Consider the following 27,457-nt stretch of genomic DNA (forward strand, 5'->3'; position numbering starts at 1 on the left):
CGCTCTAGCCTTTCCAACCACCTTAAGAGTGTCAGCTATGAGACATTCAATTAATATTTTTGTTATTTCAAAGATTTTACAAGCTCTCTAAAACAAATAATTCTTACGCAGCCATCTTGCCAAAGTTTGTAAAATGGCTGTAACTATGCTATCAGCATCAATTATTGTCAGTTTAAAAACCTGCTTTTATGTTTAAATTATTTGAAAATTTTCAGTGACAAAATTATTCAAAGAGTGTCCTGTCTACTGTGTGTAGAGGGTTCGATGAAAGGACATGATTTTCATATCTGTTTCATTCTGTTTGATCTGCCAGATCGTGCGGGACTGAAGAGAAAGGACGAAGTACAGTTGCTGCAGGCGGACCTGTTGAAAGCTCTGCAAATTGAAATCAAGAGGCAGCACCCCGAAGATCCAAGCATCTTTGCGAAATTGCTAACGACGATCCCGAAGTTGCGTGAAATCGGCCCCGAGCACACCAAGCGACTGATGGAGTTGAAGGTGCAGAATCCGCTGATGACAAAGCTCTCTCCTCTGCACGCCGAGGTGTTCAATCTGACCGATTAGACCGGAAGCTCTCGTGGTAAATTGATAATCCATCGCTTTCCGTGCAAAACGATCTTTAAGTAGGATTCGACTGGGCGCAAATAACAATACAGACAGTTTTCAAATGGTTCAAAAAGAAATTATCAAAGTCTCGGAACAATATCGTCAGAGAGAATGTAGCATAATTGAAGTATTTATAAGCATAAGGAAACTCATTTTTGTTCACTTCCGATGATGACGGAGGTGTAAATTTATTCAACCATGTTGTGCAACAGGTTTGGATATTGGTCAACCCTAGGATGGAAAAAAGAGAAAAATTGTGCATTAGCTTTTATAGGTGTACAATTTTAACGTTGCCTCCTTTAGGTATAAACATGTCATGTACAGCATCCAAAGTTGATGTCTTATAAGAATATAACAAAACAATATATGCTGAATTGTCTTCTAGACTGTACAGAGATTTCCAAACATCCCGCGGATGTATTCTTCGTCAGGCAGTAACCGTATAGCATCACTATTTTTCTAAAATGATGTGGTTTGATTGTTCTTGCAATCTCTGCTCAAATGACAAAACTCAGCGTTTGCAGAATTCACAAACTGTTTTGATTCTGTACAGTACCTTAAAGTCTGTTTTTCAAAAAAGCCGTATGACCTTTTGAAATCTTTTTCTTTCATTTTAAATGATAGAACAGATATTTAGATATTATTTAAAGCTGCTTCTATTATGAATAGAAAGGGTCGTGTTTGAAATTTGCTTTTTTTTCCCTCCACATGTCGCAGCTAATGAAAAAAATTATAGTAATTGTTTGATAATCATTGTGTTTTTGATATATATTAACCTGCCACATTGCAGCTGAGGAAATTCTCATGGTGTACAAAAGCGTGTTTGTACATGTCAGAGAAAAATGTAAAGTGTTCGATTGTTTTTGTAAGGTAGACTACACGCCTCGGGGAAAGACATTTGGAACATCAAGGTTTTACAATCCTTTTTGATCTACCACTTGTGGGGGTTCATTTTAAAGCTCTTGGAGAAAGAAAAAAATGTTTACTGTCACAGTGACTGTCTTGGTTTTTCAAAAATCGAAAATTTTACTTTCTCCCTAGAGTTAACACAGGAAGAGTAGCCATTTTGAATTTCAAATATGATCAAATTTCAGGTAATTTGTTTCTCCAGTACCGTACTTTACACCGTGACCCTGGATTTTCATTCTTGATTTGGTAAGAGTATGTATAGTTGACAGTTTCGTCGAGGAAAGTTTCAGCAAAAATTTGTCTTTCACTATCGAGGCGCATACTACCTTAAATTCCCTTGTCCCTGACTTAAACATCAGATTGTGAAGAAAGTGGTGTTTTTTACTGTAATTTTGGAACAGTATTCAAAACAGCCATGTCAAAAATCGCACAAATGCACTCTGTATCACATATACCTGATTGTACATAAAGTAAAATATAAACAAAATATGGGCTTTCGATGTGAAATCTTACCAATATGTCAAATCGTATCATATTCTTGAAAATTTTTCTCAATTTTCAAAATTAAAGGGTAACTTAACTGTAACTTTTAATGCATTTTTTCACTGTTTGTTTTCAATGCCAAGTGCAGTTTCTTAAAGCATGTTTGAGATCAGCTTGTCAACCTGTACGCGAGTAGGCTGCATTTTCATTGTTGACAAGTGAATTCTGGTCCGGACTAGAATTCAAATGTAAACAATAACAGTGCATTTTACACCCTACAGATGTTGTGTTGACCCGGGTGTTGACATGGTATATAGTCGGTGTTTTGTCATGTTTAGGGGAGTAGTTCAACAAGAACTTGAAATTGAAATACAAAACAAATGTAGTGAAAAAAATCACAAAAAGCTACTGTGACCACTTCTTACTCCTTAATGTGTCTACAATTGCATCGTCTCTGTATGTTCTCTGAGTACTACAGAAATTTAATCAGAATGAATAATGTAGATATCAACACTCAGACTTAAAGTCCTATGTTTAAACACACATAAGGGTTTATTTGAGTAGTGACCACAGGTTCATGCTTTCTGTTCAAAACAGTATCGGACCAATCCATTGTGATTCAGGGGGGTAGAACATGGAACAATGTGAGCCAGACTGTTTTGAATCCTCAAATTTCAGCAATGAAAATGTTCAAACTTCGTGATGATGATGTTGTTGTTGTTGGTGATAATTGTCATCATCATCATCATCATCATCATGGTGTGTTTATATTCAACCGATGTAGAAATAACATTTGTAAGAAATTATTTGGTGCTCGGCTCAAAATTTGTCTCAGCCAGACAGACTTTTAGTTTTATCTTTACCCAACATCTTTATCCCTACTTTGATCTTTTTTTAATGCAGTTGATTTTTTCACTCAGCAGAAATGTGTATTTACAGATATGCCTTGTTTGTTTGTTTGTTTGTTTGTTATTTCTCTGAAGGACTGGAGATGAAATTTTTCGTATAGTATAGTTTATGAAGAGCATTACGCAAGGGTATTTTTAAAATACATTTTAGAATCAGTATTCTTACGACATACTGCTGTCTAGTCTATGTTATTGATGCAGACATTCAGATTTTGATGAGGGAAAATCAAAAGAGAACATATAGAGAGTATTTGAGAAAAATTATGTTGAAATCAGGAATTTCTTTCACAGAACAGGGAAGTTACAAATTTTTGCCGACACAAGCTCTTTCAAAGTGAAGGCTGTGAGGTTTAGTCAGTGGTTCTCCTTGTTTTTACCTGTATATGACTCACACGTTTTTGACAAAAAAAAGTTTCAAAAAAATTGTGCCATAACCCTACAGGGTAGAGAGGTCAAAGGTCAAAGTCTAAAGGTTGCAAAGTTTTGAATCTTTTGTACAAATATGAACCAATCAAAGTAATCAAGAAGGAAAATTAACAGGATAAATCTTGAATGAATTTTGAAAATGTATGGATTTTTGATGGTAGTTTTATAACAATGATTTAGTTTTTGCAACAAAAAAAATGACACATTACATTTCAGTGAAAATTACATTGAAAAACTTTACTTATCACTACCTGTTGATGTACACGAATATATTTTGAATATACTATGACTTTCAATCAAATTTCTTTTGTTCCTTTCACCACAGGGTTCTGAATTACTGTGATTGTTCACTTGACATGCAAATAGAGGTCAAAGGTTAATAATTTTGAATGTCTGAAGCCAAACTTAGTCTTGTCCTCCACTCCATTTCTACTGATGGCTGTGCTGCCAGCGGTAGAAATGAAACAGGGGACCAGACTAAAGCCAAACTTACCGGTGTACTCAGGTGTTATTATTTATGCATGCACAGGTGACTCCTGCATGGCTTTGCCTCCCGCAGTTACTGAGCATGCTCAATAATGCTGAAAGCCCACCAGAAATGCTACAATGTTTGAGCGAGGTCTTCTGTGGATGTTTCAAGTTGATGTGTTCAAGTGACTGCTGGCAAAATGTAACGATAATAACACTAATTTCAATGTTATCAGTTTGGCGATGTTACAGACAGTATCCAGGTTTTAAAAACAGACATCATGTCGTAAACCCAGACACTTCCCTATCCGCACTTGTAACCTTCCAATGGGACACCATTAGTACAGGGAAGGTTCTGCAGCCGGTGTATCCAAAAATTGATAAAAGTGTTACGCTTTAAATTTATGCAATGTAAGTTTTAGTTTGAAAGAATAAATAGCAGAGACAATATAAGGTTGAAAATATGCTTTTGGAGCAGTGTCATACACCTCGATAGTTATTGATCACGATGCATAAATGATAAGTATTATAACCTCAACACTGTAAGCGCAAAGGTCAATGGTATTGTACCACTTATATGCTTGTAAAGCGTAGACCAAAGTAATCGTGTGAATTAATGTTTTTTTCCTTTTACATTTCAAATGATAAAAATATCTAAAGTTGCTTTCGAATGTTTTAGGGATTTAATGTATGATATTGCAATTAGGGAATTAATCACCATAATATGTATAAATTAATGAGAGTAATATCTTTATATTTTGAAAAATGAGGATTACCTTATGATAATTAACATTGCTTGAAGGCACACCTGATTGGTGCTTTTAAGTATAAACCTTTGTGTCTCGCAGTACTTGTGTATTTTTTCAAATAATATGGTTAACTGCTTAGCAAAAGAGGAAAAAATGATTTTAAAAGTTGATATTTTCTTTGTACAATAGTGATGTTTATGTCTTCAGTTCTTTTGCTTGATATCCTGTACCTGACAGTTTCCCCCTCCCTCCCCCCCATCCCCATTTGTCTTCTTGTAAGACCACCCAGTCCATTGAAAATGGCAGGGTCAAACTAAAGATTTAAACGGTTGTGGCGATGTTTTTTGTCGTGGCTTGCATATACTCAAAGACGTCGTGTGATCTTGCAATAACTTAAAGGGCCAGTATAGCTGTAACATTTGATGATTTTAAATCTTCTGCTTTCCAAAGCAGGTTGAAACACAGACTACCAAGCTTGCCAGCACAGTATCAGTATGTGCAGAATCCACTGCTGTTTACATTTGAATTCTAGTACAGACAAGAATTTACTTGTCAACAATATCAATGCAGTGTACACATGCAGATCTCAGAGGTGTAAGTTGACAAGCTGAACACTGTGTATCTCAACCCATTTGGGGAGTAGAACTTCTAGGCCCTTTAAGCCAGTCAAAATATTTCACTGGGCCCTTTAAGCCAGTCAAAATATTTCAGACTCACATTTACATAGCTGAGCACTTTTCCTAAATACTGACATGCAGAATTTGGAAATATAGAATTTATTCAGATGCTTGAGTGAAAAATATTCATTGGATTTGTGTAAATTTTACGATTATTAAAGTGTGGTAGAAATTGTCGTAAATTCCGTTAATTTTTAGGCTGTGGCTGACATCTAAATCACTGATTTTTCAATAGTTTATGCCAGGTTTAGGACAGAAGAATGACATGATGAGGTCAGAGGTCAGCCACTAAGAGGAACTTGCTTTCAATTTGTGTGTCATCTTGCCACATGCTGTCTGGTGTGCTGTGAAATTATGAGTCGGTTTTGGAATGTCAGTTTGGAATGAAAACATTCAACTTTCTAACACGTACCTTGTCATCAAAGAATCCACTACTGTCCCACTAATATACTAACATTATGCAAAAATGTAACACATACCGGTATGTATATAATGTACTCACCTACCTACCTACCTACCTACCTACATACATACATACATACATACATTCATACATACATACATACATACATACATACATACATGCATTCATACATACATACCTAAATACATACCTTTATACATACATACATACATACATACATACATACATACATACATACATACATACATTCATACATACATACATACATACATACATACATACATACATACATACATACATACATTCACACACACACACACACACACACACACACACACACAGGCATAGCAGGGTGCCCTGAATGACAGATGAAAGGAGACACTCAAAGATGGGCAAGTTTCAAAAAGTCTAAAGTTTGCTCAATTCTCATCAGTCCAGTTCGCTGAAACACTTTAAAAAAGCTTTAAAATTAACAGGTGACGTTGCTATCAGCATAACAAACAGTGAAAATACGGTAACAATGTTTAATATTGAGAAAAAAATATAAAATGTAAACAATATGAAAGAAAATGAATATAATATATGGGGTTTCAATAGCTGATGGTGCAATTTATAAAGTGTAAAAAAAACAAGACTAATCTGTGATTGTTTCCTCTCAGCTAATAGTTGGTCACTGTATGTTCATTTTACTATTCAAATAAACCTTACATACCTGTTTAGGTTCTTTTGTCAACTACGATTAAAAACCACTATTGTATCAGACTGCGTTGGAGAACTCATGGAGTTTGTCTTTCCTTCTTTTGAAATTTCAAAATTTTGCAATCTGCTTGCAATATCTGTGCTTCCTCATCTCTAAACAAATCTTTACATAATGTACAATTTTAAGCCAATGGTGTTCTCCTTTGATAATGACTCATCGGTTAATTTGCATATTCAAACAATGCTTATGAATATACTTTGCATATATAAATATAATTATTCAGGACTTGCTATAACAAGAGCACATGCCAGTAAAATGGCAAGAAAAAACATCTCTGACCTCTCAAAGTTGTGACAGCAAAAATTCTTTCAATTGTATGTATACGATAATCACCGTTAAACCAAAAGATTAAGAGAGAATTCTCTTTTTATTCACAATATTACCCTGACTGATATTTGCATAGTAAGAAAGCAGTACTCATTGTATAGCTTTCTGTTTATCATGACAAGTGAACTGCTCAGTAAAAGCAACCATCACTTTACCATATGTCAGTACTGTGTAGATTTAACATATTTGTGTCACTGATTTTTTTTGTGTGAGTTATAATGTAACATTGGCAAATTGACCATTAGTAATACCACCATTTCCCAGTGTGAAATTAAAATTTCATGAACACAGATGTCAGGGTAGGATACATTTCAGATCTGTCAGTCAACACTATTTACTTGTAATAGCATCAAATGCCGAAAGACAATTCTCAATTGTATTTCTTTGTAAAAAAATGCGTACATTATAGAATATATCGTGCTATTTTGCATCTGCATTATGCACAAACATAATTTTTTTTCATGTTTTTATGGTTTGTGTCTAAAATTGAGCAGTACAGGAAGAATAAATCATGGAGCTATTAAGATATGTCCATAAGAAATTTCAGAAAGATGCTGTTATTTTCAACTGTCAGGACACTTCAATTTTGTAGAAGGGGGTTTCAGCATGGTGGTGAGGTGTATGGTACAAAATGAAAAAAAGAAACGAGTCGTGTTATTATTGAACCATCATAGATGGTGATGAGTAAAAGTATATTTTTCTGCTTTTTTGGGGTTTCAGTAAATTTATTTTTCAACTCTCTGTATATTTCATATTTTCTTTGAAAAAGAAAACTGGTCAGGTCATTTTAATAACACATTGTTCGTAATGAGCTTTTCAGACTTTCACTTTTGTCATTGCGATATATTCCAGTATTTCTCATCTTTGTGTCCATTATTCGCTGGACTCGTCAACTCGGACATCAGGTAAAATAAACCAGTTCTGAAAAGCAGTTGGTGTTCATTTAATACACTCTGTTGTTTTATTTTCAGTGTAATCAATTCTAGAAAAAGATCTGTACATGATATTTTTTTTTTCTATTAGTTTTTCTCAGTTATCTAGATAACCGCAAATTCTGTTTAGTCCAAGAATTTATTAGAGCACCGGACTCACATCTCTCACACATTTGACTCAGTACAATGAAAAAAAAAGATTAAAATATTTTCACATTTCGTGACACTTTTGGAGTGTCATTTAGTATTTGAAATTAATTAGAGGACATTTTACAAAGTCAACTAAACAAACTTGAGAGCATGAATCAGTCCCCATCAAAATAGACTTACACTACTGGAGTACAAAGTTTCTTTTTTCAAGATTCATTTATATCTTTGGATAGATTTCTGTTGGATGTCTGTGGTTTGGTCTAATTTCAGAGTTTTTTTTAATCTAACTCTAGGCCATATTGATACACTTGGCATTGCTGCATCACAATAATATGATTTTTTTGAAAATTGTTTGCCGTTTTATGAATAAATAACTTGCCATTAGCTGGTCAGTGATTTTGTCTGATTTGTATTGCAATATTTCTCTACCCTAGCTTTTCACATCTTCCCATATTGTGTCTGTTCATTCTCTCTCCCCTCTCTCTTTCCCTTCTGCCTCCTACACTCCGTCCTCTCTCTCTGCTAAAGGATGTTTAGTTGCCTTCTGAATTTTTTTTTCAAAACTTCAGTGAACCAAGGGAAGATATTATATTACTTTATGAATCATTAAACTTCCATTTTTTATTAATTATTCCACAAACAAAAGTTAGCAAAAACATATTTAAAAAAAAAAGTAATGCTTGATTTGTTTGTCAGGGAATGTACGGCACTATAATTATCTGAAATCAACTTAATTTGGTTTTCAAGTCAAAAGAAACAATCATCTACAAAGCTGAAATGTCTCAGAATGTGTTTGGATGATCAGTGTAAAGGCTGCAGTCCAAACAGTACTTCAAATTACATGTAATTTGTTACGTAATCCAAAAGATCGATTCATGCATTTCCATTTGTTAGTCATAGAAAGTAAACTGTCGTCTGCACTACTGTCTCTGGTTTAGTCCACTTACTTTATTCCCAATTACTAACAATATAGTGACCCAGGGGTCTCCAGTTTGTTTATAACAGTGTAAATGTGTCCATTTTTCAAAAGAATTGGGAAAGAAGTTGGTTCTATGCATTGGACGACCTTCAAACAGCGCTGTGTGACCTAGAAACACTCCCGCAGATGTTAACAATGGCCTTTTACTCCTCGAGATATATGTACTATGATGCAAAGCCAGATGCAGATGTTTATAACTGTTACAATGCTGGGTGTGTGTGTTAATTTTTGTGTATGTGTGTTTATGTCTTCTCACAGTTTGAATACATCAAGTTTTTCTGAAGCTCTGTCTCGTCTTGAATTCTTAAACAATTGATACAAGTGACATAAAATTCAAGAGCTCTGCTGTGAAGGTGTTGTATCATGATGTTTTTACTGAGTAGACCAGGATGAATGATTGCGCCCTCTAGTGGCAGTGCCAATAATTCTCCCTTATCCTGGTACAGACATCCTGCATCAGCACTTTCTGGTTCAAAGTTGTCTGTCTTTCCTTTCAAATACATCATTTTTCAGTAAGCAGATATACACATAACAGTGTCAGTGGCATCTTGGCTGAAATTTTTTATGAAATTTTCGACAATTTCTAGCAACAGGTACATATGACAGCTGGACTAAAAATATCACAGGAAACAGTTGTCATAAACACCAAAAAATAGAGGAAGTGACTTGCAGTGACCATTTCATCATATCTTCCATCATTCATACTAATGATTCTTGAATGCAGAACACCATGAATCAAATCATACTGTTAAAAAACTGAAAGATTATTGGTTGTTGTGTGCAACCATTATCTGGGATGTACTATCACGTTGTGGATAAGCAGCATTCTCATTTCAACAAGGGTATCCTTTCATGGAAGGATTCTCAGCCATGCATAATGATCTTGTGAAGGTGTTTTTTTTTCATTTTCAGGATGGACATTACAAAATTTTTATGGTTGGTATGTAAGAGCCAGTGCTTAAAATTTGTTAGAGTTAGGTTATAAAATTTTTGACTTGCAGAATCTCCTAGTTTCAAATGTTGTGAAATTATAAAACTCTGAAATTTCTTTCACTTTTTATTTTCACTGACAACCATGTCCTTGCATCTATTATCTCCTGATCTGCGCACACAAACATTAGTCATGAATATAATTTGCATAAATGAATACTAATGTATGCTACCTTGCGCACCAGAAAATCATCTAAACTGGGTAATGAACTACATGCAGATGACAATTTCAAGCAAAGACAAACATCACAACATTCAACACACAAAAAGAAAAATCCATGAAGCATATTTCTGAATTTTTAAACCTTTATTTTGAAATTTAAAGATCTGAAGAAAAAAATAGCATCCAAGCGACTTTGAAAAGCTCTTAAATTAATATATACTTGAATTTCATAGTTCACACAGAAAAATAATACAAAACACATCAAGCAAGCAGAAGATCGTAACCACACAGTTTTTACTGTGATTTGATCGTAGCAAACAAAATGAGCAGCTTTTGAAGGAATATCTTTTTTCATTGTTCAGGTACCTTTTATTGGTAAGACAATGGTCAGTCACATTTACGCATATATATATATGCAAATATATATTTATAAATGTATATATTAAATATGAAAGCCTTTAATTATGCGTGACAGTAATGAACTGAAAACTTTGAAAACAAAGTCCTGTACACTCTGCATCAGAGTGTCATATTTGTACATTTTTAAAATGTTTTCAAGTAGTGGTACATATTATGCATGATTGCTTGGTAAGAATGCCCAGTATGCGGGCTACTATACAGAGTTTTCCCACCCCTATGTACAGTGGTTTAACCCCTCAGTGTTTGACACTGAGGTGCTGGTGGCCATGCTTTGAATGAATGTAGTAGACGCTGAGTAAAGATTGAGTTACTAAGAACATCCATTGGTGACAATATAGTGATAGCAAATGACAAGAAACATAGAACTACGAGAATATTTGCCTCATCATGGATTTGTTATGGACAAACAAAAGTTAATATTTGTGAGTAGTGTTTTGACTCTGTGAGTTTTGAGATGTAATTTGCAAAAGAATTACATGTATCTAATCATTCTTGGTTTTAAATCCTGCTGGAATAGTGAACTTCTTTCTGATTTCTACAACTCTGCAACATGTAAAAGTCAAAAAGCAGAGGTTTAACTGACGGAGAAGACGAAAAAGGCGGTGTACTATTGAACAGAATTCAAAAGACAGATCGCTGTATCAAAAGTATGTTTTTTTTACCAAATGTTTCTGGAAACAAAAACAGTCAACAAATCTCTAAATAAGACTGGGTCACCCTATGTAACCTTCCTTCAACACCACAGAGATCACATGTCATGTACTACAGGGTGTGAAGACCAAGAGAAGAGGTGGGTAAGTCCACTTGTAAACAGGGATTTCCCAGGCCAATAAAAAGTTCCACTGAACTGCTGAAGTTTTCTGTGAGATTAGAAGATTTGTGTATTATATATGTAAAGTATGCACTTGAAGAAAGTACATTTTTTGAAAAATCTTTGATTGATTTCCAGAGCTTGAAAACCTTGCCTGTCAATTGTAGGCTTACAGAGGAATTATTCTTGGAGGGAATGTACCCAGTACAGGAAACATATTTCTTGCTACCCACCCCCGTGATCACAAATGGACTGTTCCACTCATGTCGTAGAGAAACGATCAGGGCTACCAGAAAATTATACAAAAATTGATTTTCATATTGGAATAAAATGCCACCTGGTTGAGATAGACATCGGCTGATTTACATTCAGAGTGAAGAGAGAAACAAGTCTTTCGATAAGACTGCTGTACTCCATGGCAACCAGCAATATACAAAACATAATAGTAACAATCAAACAATCAAGCTACCTTAACTACAGATCACGCTTTTACATAAAATATCTATAACGGTTACTCTCTACAACTCCTACATAATTCCCTAAATATCAGAGTCTTTCAGACAGTACTTATATATTTCAAACATCTTCACACAGTACTTTACAAATCTCGGAATAATCTGTTTCTCTGTCAAAATGATATCATATCATACTGCATTTGCATGTATTTACAAAGAAAAACTGCAAGGAGAGGGGCTTTTCCATCAAAAACCCTGATCCAAATAATATGTAAAATAAAAAAGCTTACAGGTATTTTCCCTAAGTTGCACATACACGCATACACACACAGACACGTACAATAAAACTGAAATATTTGTGTGCTGATTGCTTTTCTGAAACACACAGATACAAAAATAATGTTCTTGATGATATCTCAAAGGAAACAATAACCTGTAGATGTAGGTGCCAAGTTCGCTGTTTTTGGGTATATATCATATACCATATTAAATACTGTGTGCGATAGGTTGCTGTACAGCTCTGACAAGGAGCAGTATCTATGGAAAATGCCTGTAACAGTACAGGCATATTGGGAAAGCACTTTGGTTGGATGGGACGGCAGCCATTTTGAGTATTTATTTGAACCAAGTAAAGTTTTTTCATTGCTAGGGTGAACACAAAAAGTTAATGACCTTACTTTTATCTAGACTGAAAGATCCATCGCTCAACTGAGGGCGCTCTCTACACTCCGGGAGCATAGACAGCGCCCTCGAGCGACAGATCTTTCAGTCTGACTTTTATCCTCCCCTTTTATCCTATTAAATGTCATGTGTTTCCGAGCAACTATGGGTTATCTCTCTTTGTGAAAATACCTTAGTCCTGCAAAATGAACATGGATTCAGTTTCAACACTCTTTATTTTATCCTAGATCATGATGGATCTTCTACTCAATGGGCGCAAACATTTACCGATTCACTTCTCCCAAGGCTACTCTACGCCTTAGCATGTGCGTATTGCAGCAAGCACAGTAAATTACTTTTTTATCTGTATAAGTCAAGCAGATCCTGACCGAGCTTGTACTCCACAAACATTGATAACACAGAAAACTGACTGATTAACTTAATCAGGGTCAGAATAACTGAACACACAATCACAAAGCCTAATTATATTAGTATCTAATACCCCATCTGGTGTGTCCTCATAACTAAAAATACTGAAATCCTACTTGTATTCTATAGTTTAAATTTGGTTAATGGTACAGTTATTCATTTGATAGTATAAGCATATCTAAGTAGTAATATAACACGGGCATTTTCTTATAAAACTGCAGTGCAAACATATCCCATGAAACCTGTGTAACTTGTCACATCCATACCAGTCACTGAAAACACTATTTTTGCCTCTGATAAGATATCGCGAAGATGTGAATCTCTATCCTGTACTAGCTATAACCGAAAAATCAATCAGTGTACACACAAATAATGCATACTATTTTTTATACAAATAAATATTGTTACAGTCTTGATTAAAATGAAATAATTTACACGGTTATCATCGATGCTAGACTTCATATTCTAAATGTTACTTATCCCTTCACAGCCAGGCTTTGTGGTACAATCCCATTATTCTGAGTATTATGATTTGACCTATACACATGGAAGCGGGGGTTCAAATGGTTTAGCCTGTTCATCCCCAATTCCAAGTAAACAGGTCCATAATCACCATTGACAACAATGGATTTGGGCCAAACCATGTCCTTGAAAGGGTTAAGCACACACTGACAGTGTAATGCAAAGTCTCTGATTCTCTAGAAGTCAATGCCAAACAAATTTTATTATTTTACTCTCGAGTTGCGTGTAAAAATCTGTGGGTTCTCTGGGTTTCGACTGAGTAAACATTAACTTTTAGTGTTCTTAGACTTTCACGTCTGAGTCAATAGCTGTCTAGAGTGACTCAATCTCATCGAGTCACTGAGTCATCGTGTCAATTAGTGCTTCAGAGCTCACAGGGTCAAACTTGATCGTTTATTATTCTCACAAGTTCATTATCAAACAACACATTTTTTTCCACAGAGTTCTCTGGAATTCCCTGTCAAATTTCAGGTTTTTAGGCGGCCTTGTTGGCTCAACATTAGAAAGCTGGGGGCCATCCTCCTTATGGTACTATTCAACGAATGTCTGGGGGTGCCTTTTATCAAAAATAAATACAACCATGCCCCCTAAGATGAAGTTGAATTTCCCATGACTTGGCACGAGCTCAGTGTACCTCAGTCTTGTCACCTTGTCAAATTCACAATTCCCCAGAGTTCGGTTTCAAATTGAAGGGTTCCCAAAAGTTCTATGAAATCAATTTCCCAACTTCTCAAAATTTTCTTAAATAGAAACAGATCTCTCGTATTACTTTGTCTTATATACACTGTACCTATGGCTAAGCATGTTAAACCGCTCTACATATGCAAAAAAAATCGCAATTTTCAAACCAAATTTTGAGATGATTGGTGCAGATATGTTACTGTTCCAAATTTTTAGCCCACAGCCTACGGCAAAATTCATGCGTGGCAGCAGATATGTGACAGGTTTCAAAAATAATGATATTTTAGAAATGGTTAAAAACTTAGCTTTGTGAAGTCTCTGTCTTAAACATGCAAACATTGCATACATTATGCTAATGTCAAGTGACAAAAACTGCAGTTTTTGAAACACAAGTCTTGAATAAATTATGCTACACAACATAAATCGACATTACATTTACCATGTATGTATAACTGTACTCCTTTTCTATACCCTAACCCTAGTCTCCCCTTTTTCTGACCTATACACCTTTGTAGAATTTTAAAAACCTGACTTATAGCCAAAACTTGAAACAAAGTTATGATCAGACACACCAATTTGAAGAAAAAATGCCGCACTTAAATAGCATGTGATATAAAGAAGGAAGAGAAAGGAATTTGTTTTCAAGCAGCAATAATTTAAATGATTATCTTGTGCTCTGTGTGGGAAAATTGTCTGATACTCAGCTTGGAGTTGCTGTTAACGTCAGAAAAAATACACTCAAAATTACTTAGTACAGCTTGCAGTAGATATAACAAGTACTTCAAGCATTAATTTTTTTTGACAAAAAAAATACGTATGCCATTTCAATTGTGATTTTATCACAAACACTGATAATATATACATTTATTCGTTTTACTTTTTTAGACTTTCCGTGTTGAAAGGTTAAGTGGCTCAGTCTTGATGGCTGTGAGTGATGTCACTTGTGATGGTACAGACCAGACAACCTTGCTCGCAGAATGTCCGTTCCCTTCAACTTTGACGGTGACCGGTCTGTGATCCGCCAACAACTCGTTGCAGATATGGCGGTGGACTTGCCTGTCTTCTGCTCGGACCGTTTGCGACCTGCCGGGCGGTGAGAGGCTGCAACACTTTGAGTCAGTGTAGGAGTCTTTGGGTTCTGCCTTAACGTTGACGGAGCACAGCGTGGACATTATCGGAACCTGGGGGTGCGCAAGAAGTTTGGTGAGGTCAGCCTTCGTCTGGCAAACATGGTTCTGTCTTTCCGAGGCGGGTGCTGTAAACGCTCTGAAGGTCTTCAGATGATTGGTCGTCTGTTGCGATGGTGAACCAACAGGAATGCCCTGATTCGTCGACATTGCGTGCATCGTTGTCTTGCAATTGTTTTCCTGTGACTGATGGCTGTTTAACTTCATCTCCTGCAGCCTACTCAAGTCAAAGTGCTGCATGCCACCGTTTCCGGACGAGAACGGATCCATCCTGAACAGCAGCAGCTTCTCCGAGTGAATGCGGTTCATGTTACGCAGATCTGGAATGCGGACAAGAAGTTTTGCAAAGGCAGTGACGTCTCCGGGATGGTTCTGCGCCATCAGCACTTTCAGAGCATGGACAATCTTCTCCTGGAGCTGTGATATCCCCTTTGGGTCTTTCAGTCCATCACGGTCTGTAAAACGATATATTTTTGGCATTAATGTTTAACCGTAACCCAAGACCCTTTTATACAAATTCCTTGAAGTTTTTACAAACATGTTCTTAAGGTCTGATGCTCCTCAGGCACAGACACTGTTAAGATATTTTTCTTATCTACCACTTGTGTGGTCTCATTTTGAAGTTTTCAAAAATTGAACATTAAATTTTTACCCCAATTAACATAGCAATTTGACTTTAATGTAATCTGTTTGGATGGTACAAAATTTGAACTTTGACCCCTGATTTTTATTTTGTATTTTGAGAGAGAACAGTTCCATAGAAAGATTGAGCAAATCTGAAGTCTTTCAGTTTCAAGGTAAGTACGACTTTAAGTGAATATCGTGAACATCAGAAAATTAATGATTCCATATCGAGGGATTATATCCAACCCTGGGACTGATGTTACACTCTTGTATATTATACAGTTGAGTTTTTTTCACTCGGAGCAATTTTAAAGGCTCCAAGAGCAACGATAAATGCTATTGCAAGACATTTGTAACTTAACTATTGGTCTCTTTTATCAAAAGATTATCTTCAACTGGTACAAATTTTCTGGATGCTTACCTGACGACACCAGTACAGCAGCAGCAAACAACGCTACTTCTGAATCAATGAGGCGCAGGCCATTCAATCGGTCAGCAAAGTCAAACATGTTGTCAAGGAGTTTACCAAGACCTGCAGACAAATCCCAAAAAAGTTGACAACTCCGTCATTAATTGAACTAAAACAACAAACAGCTCTTCTACTTTTGTTGGTGATTTTTTTACTGTGACTTTGAACTTGATATGAGTGTCAGAGCGAACATTTTTGACATATTCCCTCTGACACTCAAGTTCAAAGTCACAGTAAAAACATCACCTCCTATGTGAATATATCTTTGAAAAAGTACAGCTGTGTTATTTTTCTGTACAAAATGACAACCGAATAGTGCCTTTCGATGTCTGTACAGACACATTGTTGATTAGCATATAAAGTTCAATGGAATTGTTTGAAACTTTACAACCTGCCATGTACATTGGGAAAATTTTTTCAAATCATTTCATGCACAGGGAAGTTTCAAATGGTTGCAAAAATGGAAATCCCTAAATATCTACTATCAAAGAAAGAAGGCAGATTTTGAGATTTTTCATTTCATTATGTTTAATAGCAAAGTGTAAAGTCTACCTAATTTATGCAACTCTTCTTGAGATAACCTTTGACCTGTTAGAAAAGTCAGTGTCCTCTTTTCTGTGTCAAAGAGTTTCCACAAACGAAGCAAAAGCACTTCAAAACACCCAGCTTTTAATAACGTAACCTGAAAGAAATAAAAAAAAAATGCATAATTAGAATACAAATAAACATTGTAGCATTCTGCAGTTAGTTGCTTATCAGAATTGATGTAATTCTAGATTCAATCTAAGCGTAGGTGACGAGGGTAAAGTTGTCTAGCGCCCTCACAGGTACATTATGATTTCACTGTAACCTTTGTTTTACCATTTGATTGATGGCTCCAGTTTGTCGACACTGTTGACAGATCAGACTGAAACCAGAAAGCCTGTCACTAAGTAACCCTGATTCCTGATGATATCACCATTCAATTGGTAAAATGCAGAAATAAATATCTGTCAAAGTTTTGAAGAGATTTTCTAAAATTACTTCACTCGTGTAGGAATAGTGAAATTGGTACTCTTTGACAGCTGACGTTCTGATAGAAACTGAATAACTAAATATATAAAAAATCCGCCAACATACTATAGTAATGAAGACTTGTGCAAAATCTGTCAAGACGCAGCAGGAAAGTTGTACGACTCAGAGCGATGTTGTATTTAGTAAATAACTACAACTGCACTACACACTATGATGATGTGACTGACTATATTACCTGATCATGAGGATCAAGGTCGGAGAACCCTGGAATGCGTTTTGCGAACTCTACCACGTGTTTGATAGCTGTCGTAAACCTGTCCGTAAATGTCTCCCAGATGTTGGTGTGCGAGTTGCCTGTTTCCATGGTGATACCATTGCTGACCAATGGACACAGCTGTAACAAAGAGGATTGAAAAACGATTCCATATAAGCATTAGGCATCAATGATATTTTGCTTGATGCATGTGCCAGTAGTATGATCTGTGTTTGTGTGACAATATATAAGTTTTGATTAATTAATCATCTTTACTTTGTAGATTCATAACAGCAATTCCAGCAAATTAAGAGATGGGTGTGAACGGTGAACTATATATACAGGAGGAGCAGATAAGAGGTTAAAGGGACATAAGCTGTACCTTGTGGCAAGTTTTTCAGTATCCTGCTTCAACTACTATGTCTGACCCTGATCTATTTGTCATGCTGAAATTTCGAGTATTCTTTTTGTCAACACAGCTGGTACGTGTGTAGTGATCATTGTTTATTGTTTACAAATGAATTCTAGTCCGGACTTGAATAAAATTTTCAACAATAACAATGGAGATTATACTCATATAGGTTGTGTTGATATGCTAAATACTTGGCATTTGATTACAGTTTAGGGATTCAATGCAGAAAGTGTAGGGGAACCATGAAACAAAAGCTCTGAAAAAAATAGCCAAAAGATACAGCTTATGGAGCTTTAATTTGAGCGACTGAGTCAGGTTAGTTTGTATGTCTGTCCCAAAAATTCAGTACATATTATTTGACCTCTGTTTACTTCCACACCTTGATACACACAGCTTGGTACATGATAAACTATATTCATACGGAGTCTATCTCACATCCAGAACCTTGATACAGATTGGTGAAACTTAGGGATGAAAAGCTTAGCCATTATTGTGACTGTGGTAAAACACTTACAACAAATGGTCTGTTGATGTTGCCATTCAACTGTGGGTGCTTGTTGGCCATGGTTTCCTTGGGAACCAGACAGTTAGTCTCCAAGTGAGCCATCGCTATTGCATTGACGAAAACCGCTTGTTTCTCCACGTCACTCTCAACTCTGAAGTTCTGCACTGTCGCATTAAACTTCTGCTTCGATGGTACAGGCTTGTTGTCTTTCAAAATGAGTGGGTCTTGCTTCCTGTGCGAGAGTGGTGGCACTTCCTGCCGGCATTTCTTCGCTGCTGGCTCGGGCGCGCTTGCTGGCAACAGTTGGACTGGCACTGCTGGTATCGACAGCGGAGGGGGTGAGCTCGATGGAGGTAACATCAAACTCTGCAGCTGTTCCTTTTTGAGTTGATCCACCACCTCCCACCTCTGCACAGCAGTCGGTTTGTGAACTTGTTGCTGCACAGTGGAATGTTGGGTCATCGCGTCAGCTTTCCTTTTGCAGCTTTTGATTTTCTCTGGCTCGGGAACAACTTCTGACTTCACCTCCACTTGTTTCGGAGTTACTGTAATTTGCCTTTCTGCCGTAATTCTTTCAATCTCTGCCAGGATTTTTGCCTTTTCCTTCTTGGGAACTCTGCCAAATCTGACAGCTGCCAACAGGAAACAATTATAAATTGTTTTATGATTCAGAAATCAAAAGTTTGTGTGAAAATGCAAACCAAACAAGATTAATTTCAGCTCCTTTTCTATTTGGCAAAGCAGTGAAGGTATGACAGCTACTTGATTACCATGGTGAAAGGAAGGGATATACCATTTAACTTGAGGGGGGGGCTGGTTAAAATGAGAACTGCCCTTCTAACGTTTGATATATATGTCCGTTTTTGGTTGTGGAAGCATACTTCAGAAATCAGCCTATTTTTGGATATTTTTTTGTACAGATGTGATAGCTTTAAGTTGTTATAGTTTGACTTTGAGCATATTTGCACTGTGAATTAACTCACCCCACCCCGGGTTCCCATATACACACAGTGTTGGTTGGAGGAAGATAAAACCTGTATCATCATTCCAGACAATGAATTTGAGCTAGGTTTTTTGTTTTATTTATTTTTTGGGGCATTCGGAGTGGAGAGGGGACCTGACTGAGGGAGCTATGATGCAATGCTCACCATCCCGTGACATGCCGACTTCCAGACACTTGTGTAACCGGCAGGACTGACAACGATTCCGATTGACTCGCAGAATTGAACAGTGTCCGTTCTTGGTACAGGGCTTGTATTGGATCTTTTGTTGGATACTCCGTCGGAAGAAGCCCTGCAAGAAAGCAAAATAAAAAACTTAAAACTTACAGTGCAAGAGAGCAAAACAAAAACTCAAAACTTCCAGTTCAACATCATGTTGAAACCATCTTTTTTCACCTGCATTATCAATATAAGATATATAGTCATCACTCACATGATATATTGGATCAATGACATGAGAACGTATGTTTTTATTAATGTGACTATAAATGCTTGTCAGAGGAAATGTTATGAGTGATGTTAAATGTCAATAGAGATGTATAAGTAAACCACTGTCCCCTACGTATATAGCCATCTTGTGACCACAAGATCGGAGACAAATATGATGTGAAAAATAATATGCCAGGCTTTGAAGGCTGTATGTTATGGGCAGAGTCACAAAAAAGGAAGGATTATATTTCACAAATGGAATTCTGGAAATCTACAGCAATTATTCATGTTTGCATAGCAGCTAGCATTACTCAAAGTAAAAACAGTGCAGAGTCACAACACAAGGTCATATCCTGCAATTTCAATTCAAACATCCACTGTATTTTCTAGTTTTGGATTTAACAATGTGTACAATCCTGCAATTCAAACATTATGTTTAGAGTGTACAGGTATAATATGCAATGGAAAATTTTGGGGTTCAAAGGGTGTTCTTCCAAAACATTTTCCAATTTTATATACCAGTTGCTCTTACTGATCATTTTCCCATGGCGCCCTCTAGTGGCATGCAGCTGGCAGTCATTAACCTCTTTGTCCTTCGCAAGCTATTGACAACAAAAAAGTAGTTCAGTGCTCTGCTTTTTACATTGCCCTTTGCAAATTAGCATACTGGCTTCTGATTGGCTGGTATTTATACAGCCTTATAAAGCGTTCTGTAAATGCACTCTGTCTGGGCAGTGCCCTGCGTGAACTACATCAACAGCGGTTAGTAGGTCAATTTGTTCGCGAGTTCATTCCGCTGACACTGAGGAGTGTTGTGCAGACCGACATCTTGGAGAATGTATTTCCTGCTGCGGGTAGCAACACCAAAAAACACACACAGCAGTCGGTGATAACCTTCTCACACATTCTTATATGGCTACAATTCAAATTTTCTGCATTCACCAGTAAACAACACTTTTCCCCCTTACAGAAAGGACAGAGGTACAAAACAACATTGCATGGACATATCGAAATAGGAGTATAGGTGAATTTTCCTTTGTGTTAAAAGTGCCAGGTTTGGGGAACCTGCTATGAAATTTAGCAGACCATAAACAATCTAGCGACTGACAGGAAGCAAGACACCTACATGAAGACAGGAAATAAAAAAACAAAGCAAACTAGAATATCAATGGCTAGGAAATGAACCATAAACTGTACAATTCCAAAGTTTTTATGATCAGCTTGTAATCATGACTAGTAGAAGTGAAACCGTCTATGATGTGGATGTAGTGAGAGCACTTGATGTTCTGAAACACAGATGTGAAAGGCAGACAAATCTCTCCTAGAAACAATTCCTGGCACTATTAAACATTTCAGCACTTTTTCACATATTTTCAGGACAGCAGCTCGTTCAGTTTAATTTTTCACCACTGTGTAAGACTAGAACTAAAGGGATTATGATGTCAGCAGAACCATTCTACCAATGTTTTGTTCATTATTTCAAAAACACTGCTGAGCAGTCATCATATTAATTGCACCTTGATTAAACACTACTGCAGTCTACAAGATTGAAATATTGTGACTACTTCTGATAATCATTATAAATTGGTGAAATTCAAATATTTGTCGAGTATCACAGATTCATTGCCCTCACTCACATAATGGAAAGATATTTTTCATTCTTTGTAGAAAAGCTTTCAATGATAACTTAATCTGCAATGACTTCAACCCGGCTTCTTCTCAACCTTAGAAATCCTCAAAACTGACCCATCAGCCTGTAATTCATGAAACTTTCAAGGGGTTATAAAAAATTACTATCATGCATAGGTAGTTCAAGCATGGTAGAGTTTTACTTATCTGTAAAACTTTAACCCTATTCCTCTTAGGTTTTAACTATTTCATGAGGTTTGCCTTTTATCACATTTTTGCTCTAAATTTGTTTGCTAGTGGCAGCCTTGAGGCACCGTTCAGTGTAAAAGAAAATCAAAATATTTTAACAAAATATGTGAATTAAAATCATGAGTCATAAATATGTAGTCTGGTAGCACTTCAAAATTTGACATAAAGTGCTTGTCTCTGCCACACTGTTCAACTCTATGGGAGTTAAAGATCAAACTTCTGCCTCTTGGCATTCATACTTGTCTGGACCTAGGCACCGAGGGTTAATGCACTCTTTCTAGGTCCTCCTTAAGAGAGGGCGAGACAGTTGGACAAAAGATTTTCCATGGTATGTCTGACCTTGTGGAAGTGGCGGAGGTTGGCATTTTCATGCAACATTCCACATGTACAGTCCTGAAGTACATACGTAAGGCAACCATTACTGTACTTTCTCGATGTGTCAGTTCGATTTATGCACTGACATATCAAAATGATTCAAAAAACAAATATGCAAGGGAAATTCTCTGTTTTAAATGTATATAGTCACATTTTTCATCACCACATTGATCTCTTGATTGTGAAATGCTCCACTTTTCAAATCATTTTGCATTATACAGTGCATACTCAAAACATTGCATGCAAATATTTTTAAAAATATATTGCTTTCTCTGCTGCTATGCAACATTGGTTCAAAGATTTTCACCAAAATTGTGTGAAAATGGTTAAAATGTTTTAAGTAACAGTCTTGTGTTACCTACCACAGTGCAACATTTGTTCATAGATTTTCATCAAAAATTGTGTGAAAATGGTTAAAATGTTTTAAGTAACAGTCTTGTGTTACCTACCACAGTATAATGTTACAATAACCTTTCACAGATCTGCACTGATTTGAGATTCTAAAACCCTATGCATTGCACATCCATTCACTTCGTATTTCATCTCATCAATTGGGAATGTGCAATATTTTTTCTTTTTGTTTGAATATAAATTCAGATGTACAAACTTTTGGCAAACTAAAAACACAAACTAACTATCACATTTTATATCTGAAACAGGTAGGGGGAGGCAAAATGGTGCCTCAAATCTATAGATTGACAGCGTGTCCATTGTTGTCAAATACTAGCTCTGTCTTTACTGCAAAAGTATAGCTAGTTTGATTGAAATACTGATATACCGGTAATTACCAATTACACTTTAAAACCTGTCTGAAAGTGAAGCAAAATCTACAATATTACTTTGATTTCAAAGGCCGATGGTTTGAAAAGGCCTTTCAAGGGAGAGAGTGTGAGAAAAAAGTTTTTATGATGTTTTGTTTTTTCAAAGTTGATACAAGGGTCGGTTGAAACAAACAACAATGAGTCACTCAGTCGGGGGAGTGGTCTTTCACCTACATACAGTCAATGACATTACAAATGCGCATACTGAATGACCTCAGTGTAAAATTTCCATTCTCCCTTCTCTGTAGACTGCTTCCCTGTCCAACGAAAGTCAGTTCGCGGGTCCTAAACCAAACAAAGCGATAGCTAACATATTAAGGCATACAGTACTGCAGTTAGGCCACACTGCAGTTATAGGCCAGTCTTAAAGTTTTGCTTACTGGAGGAGGGGGGGGGGGGGGAGATTTATGTTGAGATCTATCACTGGGACAAGGTCACCATCATTAAAAATGTGCATAGTGAATCAGACCTCAATGTTACCTTGTTCTCCCTCGTCTGCAGCTTCCCTCTCCAATAAAAGTCAGTTCAGGTCCTAACCAAACATAGCGATAGCTAAAGCATACAGTCAGGCCAGTTTTATCTGGGGGAGGGGGGGGGATATCTGTTCAGATCTATCAGTATCACTGGGACAAGGTCACCAAGCTTCATTTGACATAAAAGTGTCATAAGTGTGTTATCTTGTTCTGTGGGGAAGATATTGAGTAGTTTTGTTTAAAAAATATGAAGTTGATATCAAGGGTTTTCTCTATTAAATTCTGCTTACGTCGACCATGTAAGTACTTTAACCAAGTTATTTCTGCTTTTATTGAGCATTACGAGAGTATAGCAATCCTTGAAATTCACCAGGAGACCGAGAGCAGAGTTCGAAAGACGCATGACTAGGCACATTTTTGTTGTAAGAACTTTAATCCCATTTGAATTGGGGCAAAGTATGACACTGTCACCAGAATAATGTCAAAATTTGGCAACTTTGTTCAAACCTATATATGTTATCAACGGTGATTGTGCAGCCATTTGAAAGGAATTTGGGTAATTGGGTAATTCTGTATAATGCACATTTGCAGTGAGTGTATGAGGCCATTTGAAAATAATGCATTCAAAACATAGATTTCATCGATAGTATTTACTGTAGTATAGATCAGAGTTTTAGCAGTTTTTATCACTTCAATCAGGGAGATGGCAAAGCTACACAAATCACTGGGACCAGACTGCAGTTTTGCTTTTGGATCTTTCCACAGAAGACAATATGTGAGATTCAGATATAAGTAACCGGTATTGCTACGACAAACTGAAACCTTAGACAAAGACTGAATGAGTAATTTCGCTATTTTCTCTGCTTTCATCTCCCTTTTATGTTTTCTCCTTTCATATTTCTTTATTAGACGACATACAGTGATTATATTACTGTACTGTATCAACAGAATATATATTTGTATGATGAAGATACATGTATACTTTTATATAATTTGAAGAGATGGGTCTTTGGAATATGTATTTTTTCCACTCCACATCAAATTGGCTTTTGGAACTTCTAAATTTGAAGCTCTGTAAACAACATTTTGATAAGAAAAAAAACGTGACACATTCTTCTTTATTGGCTACTACGGATAATGAGAACATACTGATTTCTGTCAGTTATGAGCTTTTAGAGGAGACTTGCTTAAAGTTACTATAAATGCAACCGTTTCTCTTGCACATGATTGAACTGCAGCTATTTGTAGGCAATTTTCCAAGTGACGTAGATTTGTACCCTGTTAAGCAGGGCGTGGGAAAAACCTTTCACTGCATTTTTTGATTTTGCAAGCATGATTTTTACCTCTTTATCTTAATTTTACACATCTTATGTTCAATAATTGTATTCAAATGCGTATATCAATGAGCATTTAGAATGAAATCAAATCCATTGTGAGTAACTATCAATGTACAGTACGGGTCAATACACTGAAATTCATCTAAAATTCTAGGACTTCAAAGGACTTTTCAGCAATTTTTAAGTCTAAGGACATTTTGAGGTCCACAATACCATTTTCAAGATATGGTACGTCATTTTACATATCATTTTTATGATGTCACAACTGATCTGTTGAAAATTATGAAAGGACTATCAGTTTTCTAGGACTCTCCAGGACTCATTTTCATTTTCAATATTCGATTTAATTCAGGCATGGCCCATCAAAGACATTTCACATATATATGCGCATGACCAATTTCCCACACTCTTAAAGCTTTCTTTAGGGTTTTCGGCTGAAGAGGTGGGGGGCTTTTGCACACAGACACCCCTGAAAATGTGATTACAAAAATACAAGTTTATTTTAAGCTATACATGGAGTCAACGGGAAACACATGATTTGTTTATTATTAGAAACATGTAAGCAGGAAAAAAATCATGTGTGCTGCATGAAAATTTACAGCAGAGGGCACTTTGATGGTGAAACAAAAAACAAAATAGTTGAGCAGTTGGCATTCGTAGAGCTATTTGGTTTTGAAATGCTCAGCTGTTTCAGGGATATTTCAAAGCACACGTCTGAAAAACAAAAACAGCTGCTGGGAAAGAGGAGAAGTGCTTAACAGCAACATGTGGTTACAAATTGCCGGTCACAGCCAGTGCAGTGCAACCAGATATGCATTTCTCTTACTTACAGGAGTCTGCGACGCCTGATATTAACATGAAACAGTGACATGAACAACTTACATGGGTCATACCATATAAGCGAATTAAACTGACATGACAAATTTTGAGTAGGATGATGTGTGTATAATAGAGCTCATTTAGAGCTTCATTTAACCTGTTCACCCCCAATTCCCTGTATACAGGTCCACAATTGCCATTGCTAACAATGGGTTTGGGCTGAACCATGGTGGTGAAAAGGTTAAGGTAGTATGCGCCTCGAAAGTGAAAGACTTAAACTTTTGCTCAAACTTTCCTTAAGGAATCTTTTAACCATTCTCTTTCAAAATCAAGAATTAAAATTGGGGTCACCATGCAAATTTTGGTACTAGAGAAACAAATAACCCAAGATTTACTGATATTTAAAATTCAAAATGGCCACCATCCCTGTGTTAACTCTAGGAGAAAAATAATATTTTCACATTTCGAGAAACTTAGCCAGAGAAAAGTTTTCTCACACCAAGAGCTTTGAAATGAACCCCATAAGTGGGAGATCAGAAAAGAATTGTAAAAGTTTGAGAGTCCAAATATCCGTCTCTGAGGCGTGATCTACCTCAAGCCGTAACTTTCAAGCTACTTTCCACATGTTTTTCTCATTATGCACAATATCTTTTCTTGTACTACCCCCAAAGTCACATTAATTGTTCATATTGTCAATGCAGCCTGTATGTGTGTAATACAACCAATGCATTGTTGACAACTAAATTTTGGTCTGGACCAGAATTCAATTGTCAATAATAACATCATAAATTATGTGTGTTGACAGAGGCTAATGCTTTGTATTTCAAGATGGAAAATATGAAAATAAATTTGATTTACAGAATGAAGATAACAAAATATCATCAAATATACTGCCATTGTAATTTTATTGGAGAAATGCTAAATAGGGCGCATTTCCTTAAGGTGCCACGCATTTTCTTAGAATGCAGTTCTTTGTTGACAGTTTATGTACAATATTCCCAATACACAGAAATGACCTCAAAATTTGAGGTGAATGTCCCAACGTCCTGGTATACCATTGCACTTTTAATAAAAACATCATTAACATTTCAATCTCCTTGCAAAAAGATTATTATTTTATGTGAAAAGGACGACTATCTGCTGAAAGATAAATTTCATACATGAATATTTATGTCAGCATTATCCTCCATTGCAGGACTGATACAGACTTGGATCATGGATATTGGACTAGAGCCATATTGCAATTACACATTTTTTTAAGAGGTACAGTTCTATTTATTTCTCATGCAAAGCCCTCTAGGGCAATCATCTAACTGCCATAAGAACTGGACCGACTTCGCACCACGGAAATTTAATGCTTCCTAGGTATCAGCGAATATTGAGGGTGAAACAATATACTATTTTTCACTTAAAACTAGATCAAGGGACACCCACTTTTTCACTTGTTTATACAGCATTCTTCCTATATCAATTGAATGCCATGACTGCATGAAAACAATTATTGTTTTTCAAGGAGGTGTGGGAAATTTATTTATTGTTTGATAACTTACAACTGCAAAAGAATGGAAGTCAAAATTTTGCGCAACAACAGTGATAAGAAAATGTTGGTTTTTTTGGAAAACGTATTTTTCAAAATCTGTGTTGTCTATTTTGCTCTGTTGTGGTCCACCATTCAACCAGATAAAATATCTTTGTGCAAATATACTGAAAGCTGGGGTTAAAGGCCTCGTTTTTAGTCCCTTATTTATTCATTAGCATATGTTTATTTCACTTCCCATTTGCCCTGTTTCCAGTTTTTCACTGAAGTCTATTTCAACTAAATCTTTAATGAGACTGAACTGAACCTCGTCTGTAAGCTTAGAGTAAAATTTATTAGACAACAGGCTACAGATATCCTTCAGAATTACCATAAAATACAAAGTCTAGTCCTT

At 36.2% G+C, this 27,457-nt stretch overlaps 2 protein-coding genes across 3 annotated transcripts in view; one reads left to right on the forward strand and one right to left on the reverse strand.

Moving 5' to 3' along the window:
- Positions 1–8,211, forward strand: part of LOC139143759 (nuclear receptor subfamily 1 group D member 2-like) — a 99,012-nt gene extending 90,801 nt beyond the window's left edge. For both annotated transcript variants that reach the window (XM_070714303.1, XM_070714304.1), the window contains exon 6: positions 314–8,211. In XM_070714303.1, the coding sequence (XP_070570404.1) occupies positions 314–564 (251 nt within the window). In that variant the 3' untranslated portion in view covers positions 565–8,211. The remainder of the gene's footprint in view (positions 1–313) is intronic.
- A 1,865-nt stretch (positions 8,212–10,076) lies between these two features.
- LOC139143763 (nuclear receptor subfamily 1 group D member 2-like) overlaps positions 10,077–27,457 on the reverse strand; it is a 55,883-nt gene continuing 38,502 nt past the window's right edge. Inside the window, exons 3-8 of the mRNA XM_070714312.1 lie at positions 19,542–19,686; positions 18,403–19,025; positions 17,459–17,617; positions 16,762–16,891; positions 16,162–16,272; positions 10,077–15,571 (exon numbers count right to left, since the gene is read on the reverse strand). Of these exons, the coding sequence (XP_070570413.1) occupies positions 14,811–15,571; positions 16,162–16,272; positions 16,762–16,891; positions 17,459–17,617; positions 18,403–19,025; positions 19,542–19,686 (1,929 nt within the window). The 3' untranslated portion in view covers positions 10,077–14,810. The remainder of the gene's footprint in view (positions 15,572–16,161; positions 16,273–16,761; positions 16,892–17,458; positions 17,618–18,402; positions 19,026–19,541; positions 19,687–27,457) is intronic.

This window comes from Ptychodera flava, chromosome 11 (genome assembly GCF_041260155.1).
Source record: "Ptychodera flava strain L36383 chromosome 11, AS_Pfla_20210202, whole genome shotgun sequence".
NCBI lineage: Eukaryota > Metazoa > Hemichordata > Enteropneusta > Ptychoderidae > Ptychodera > Ptychodera flava.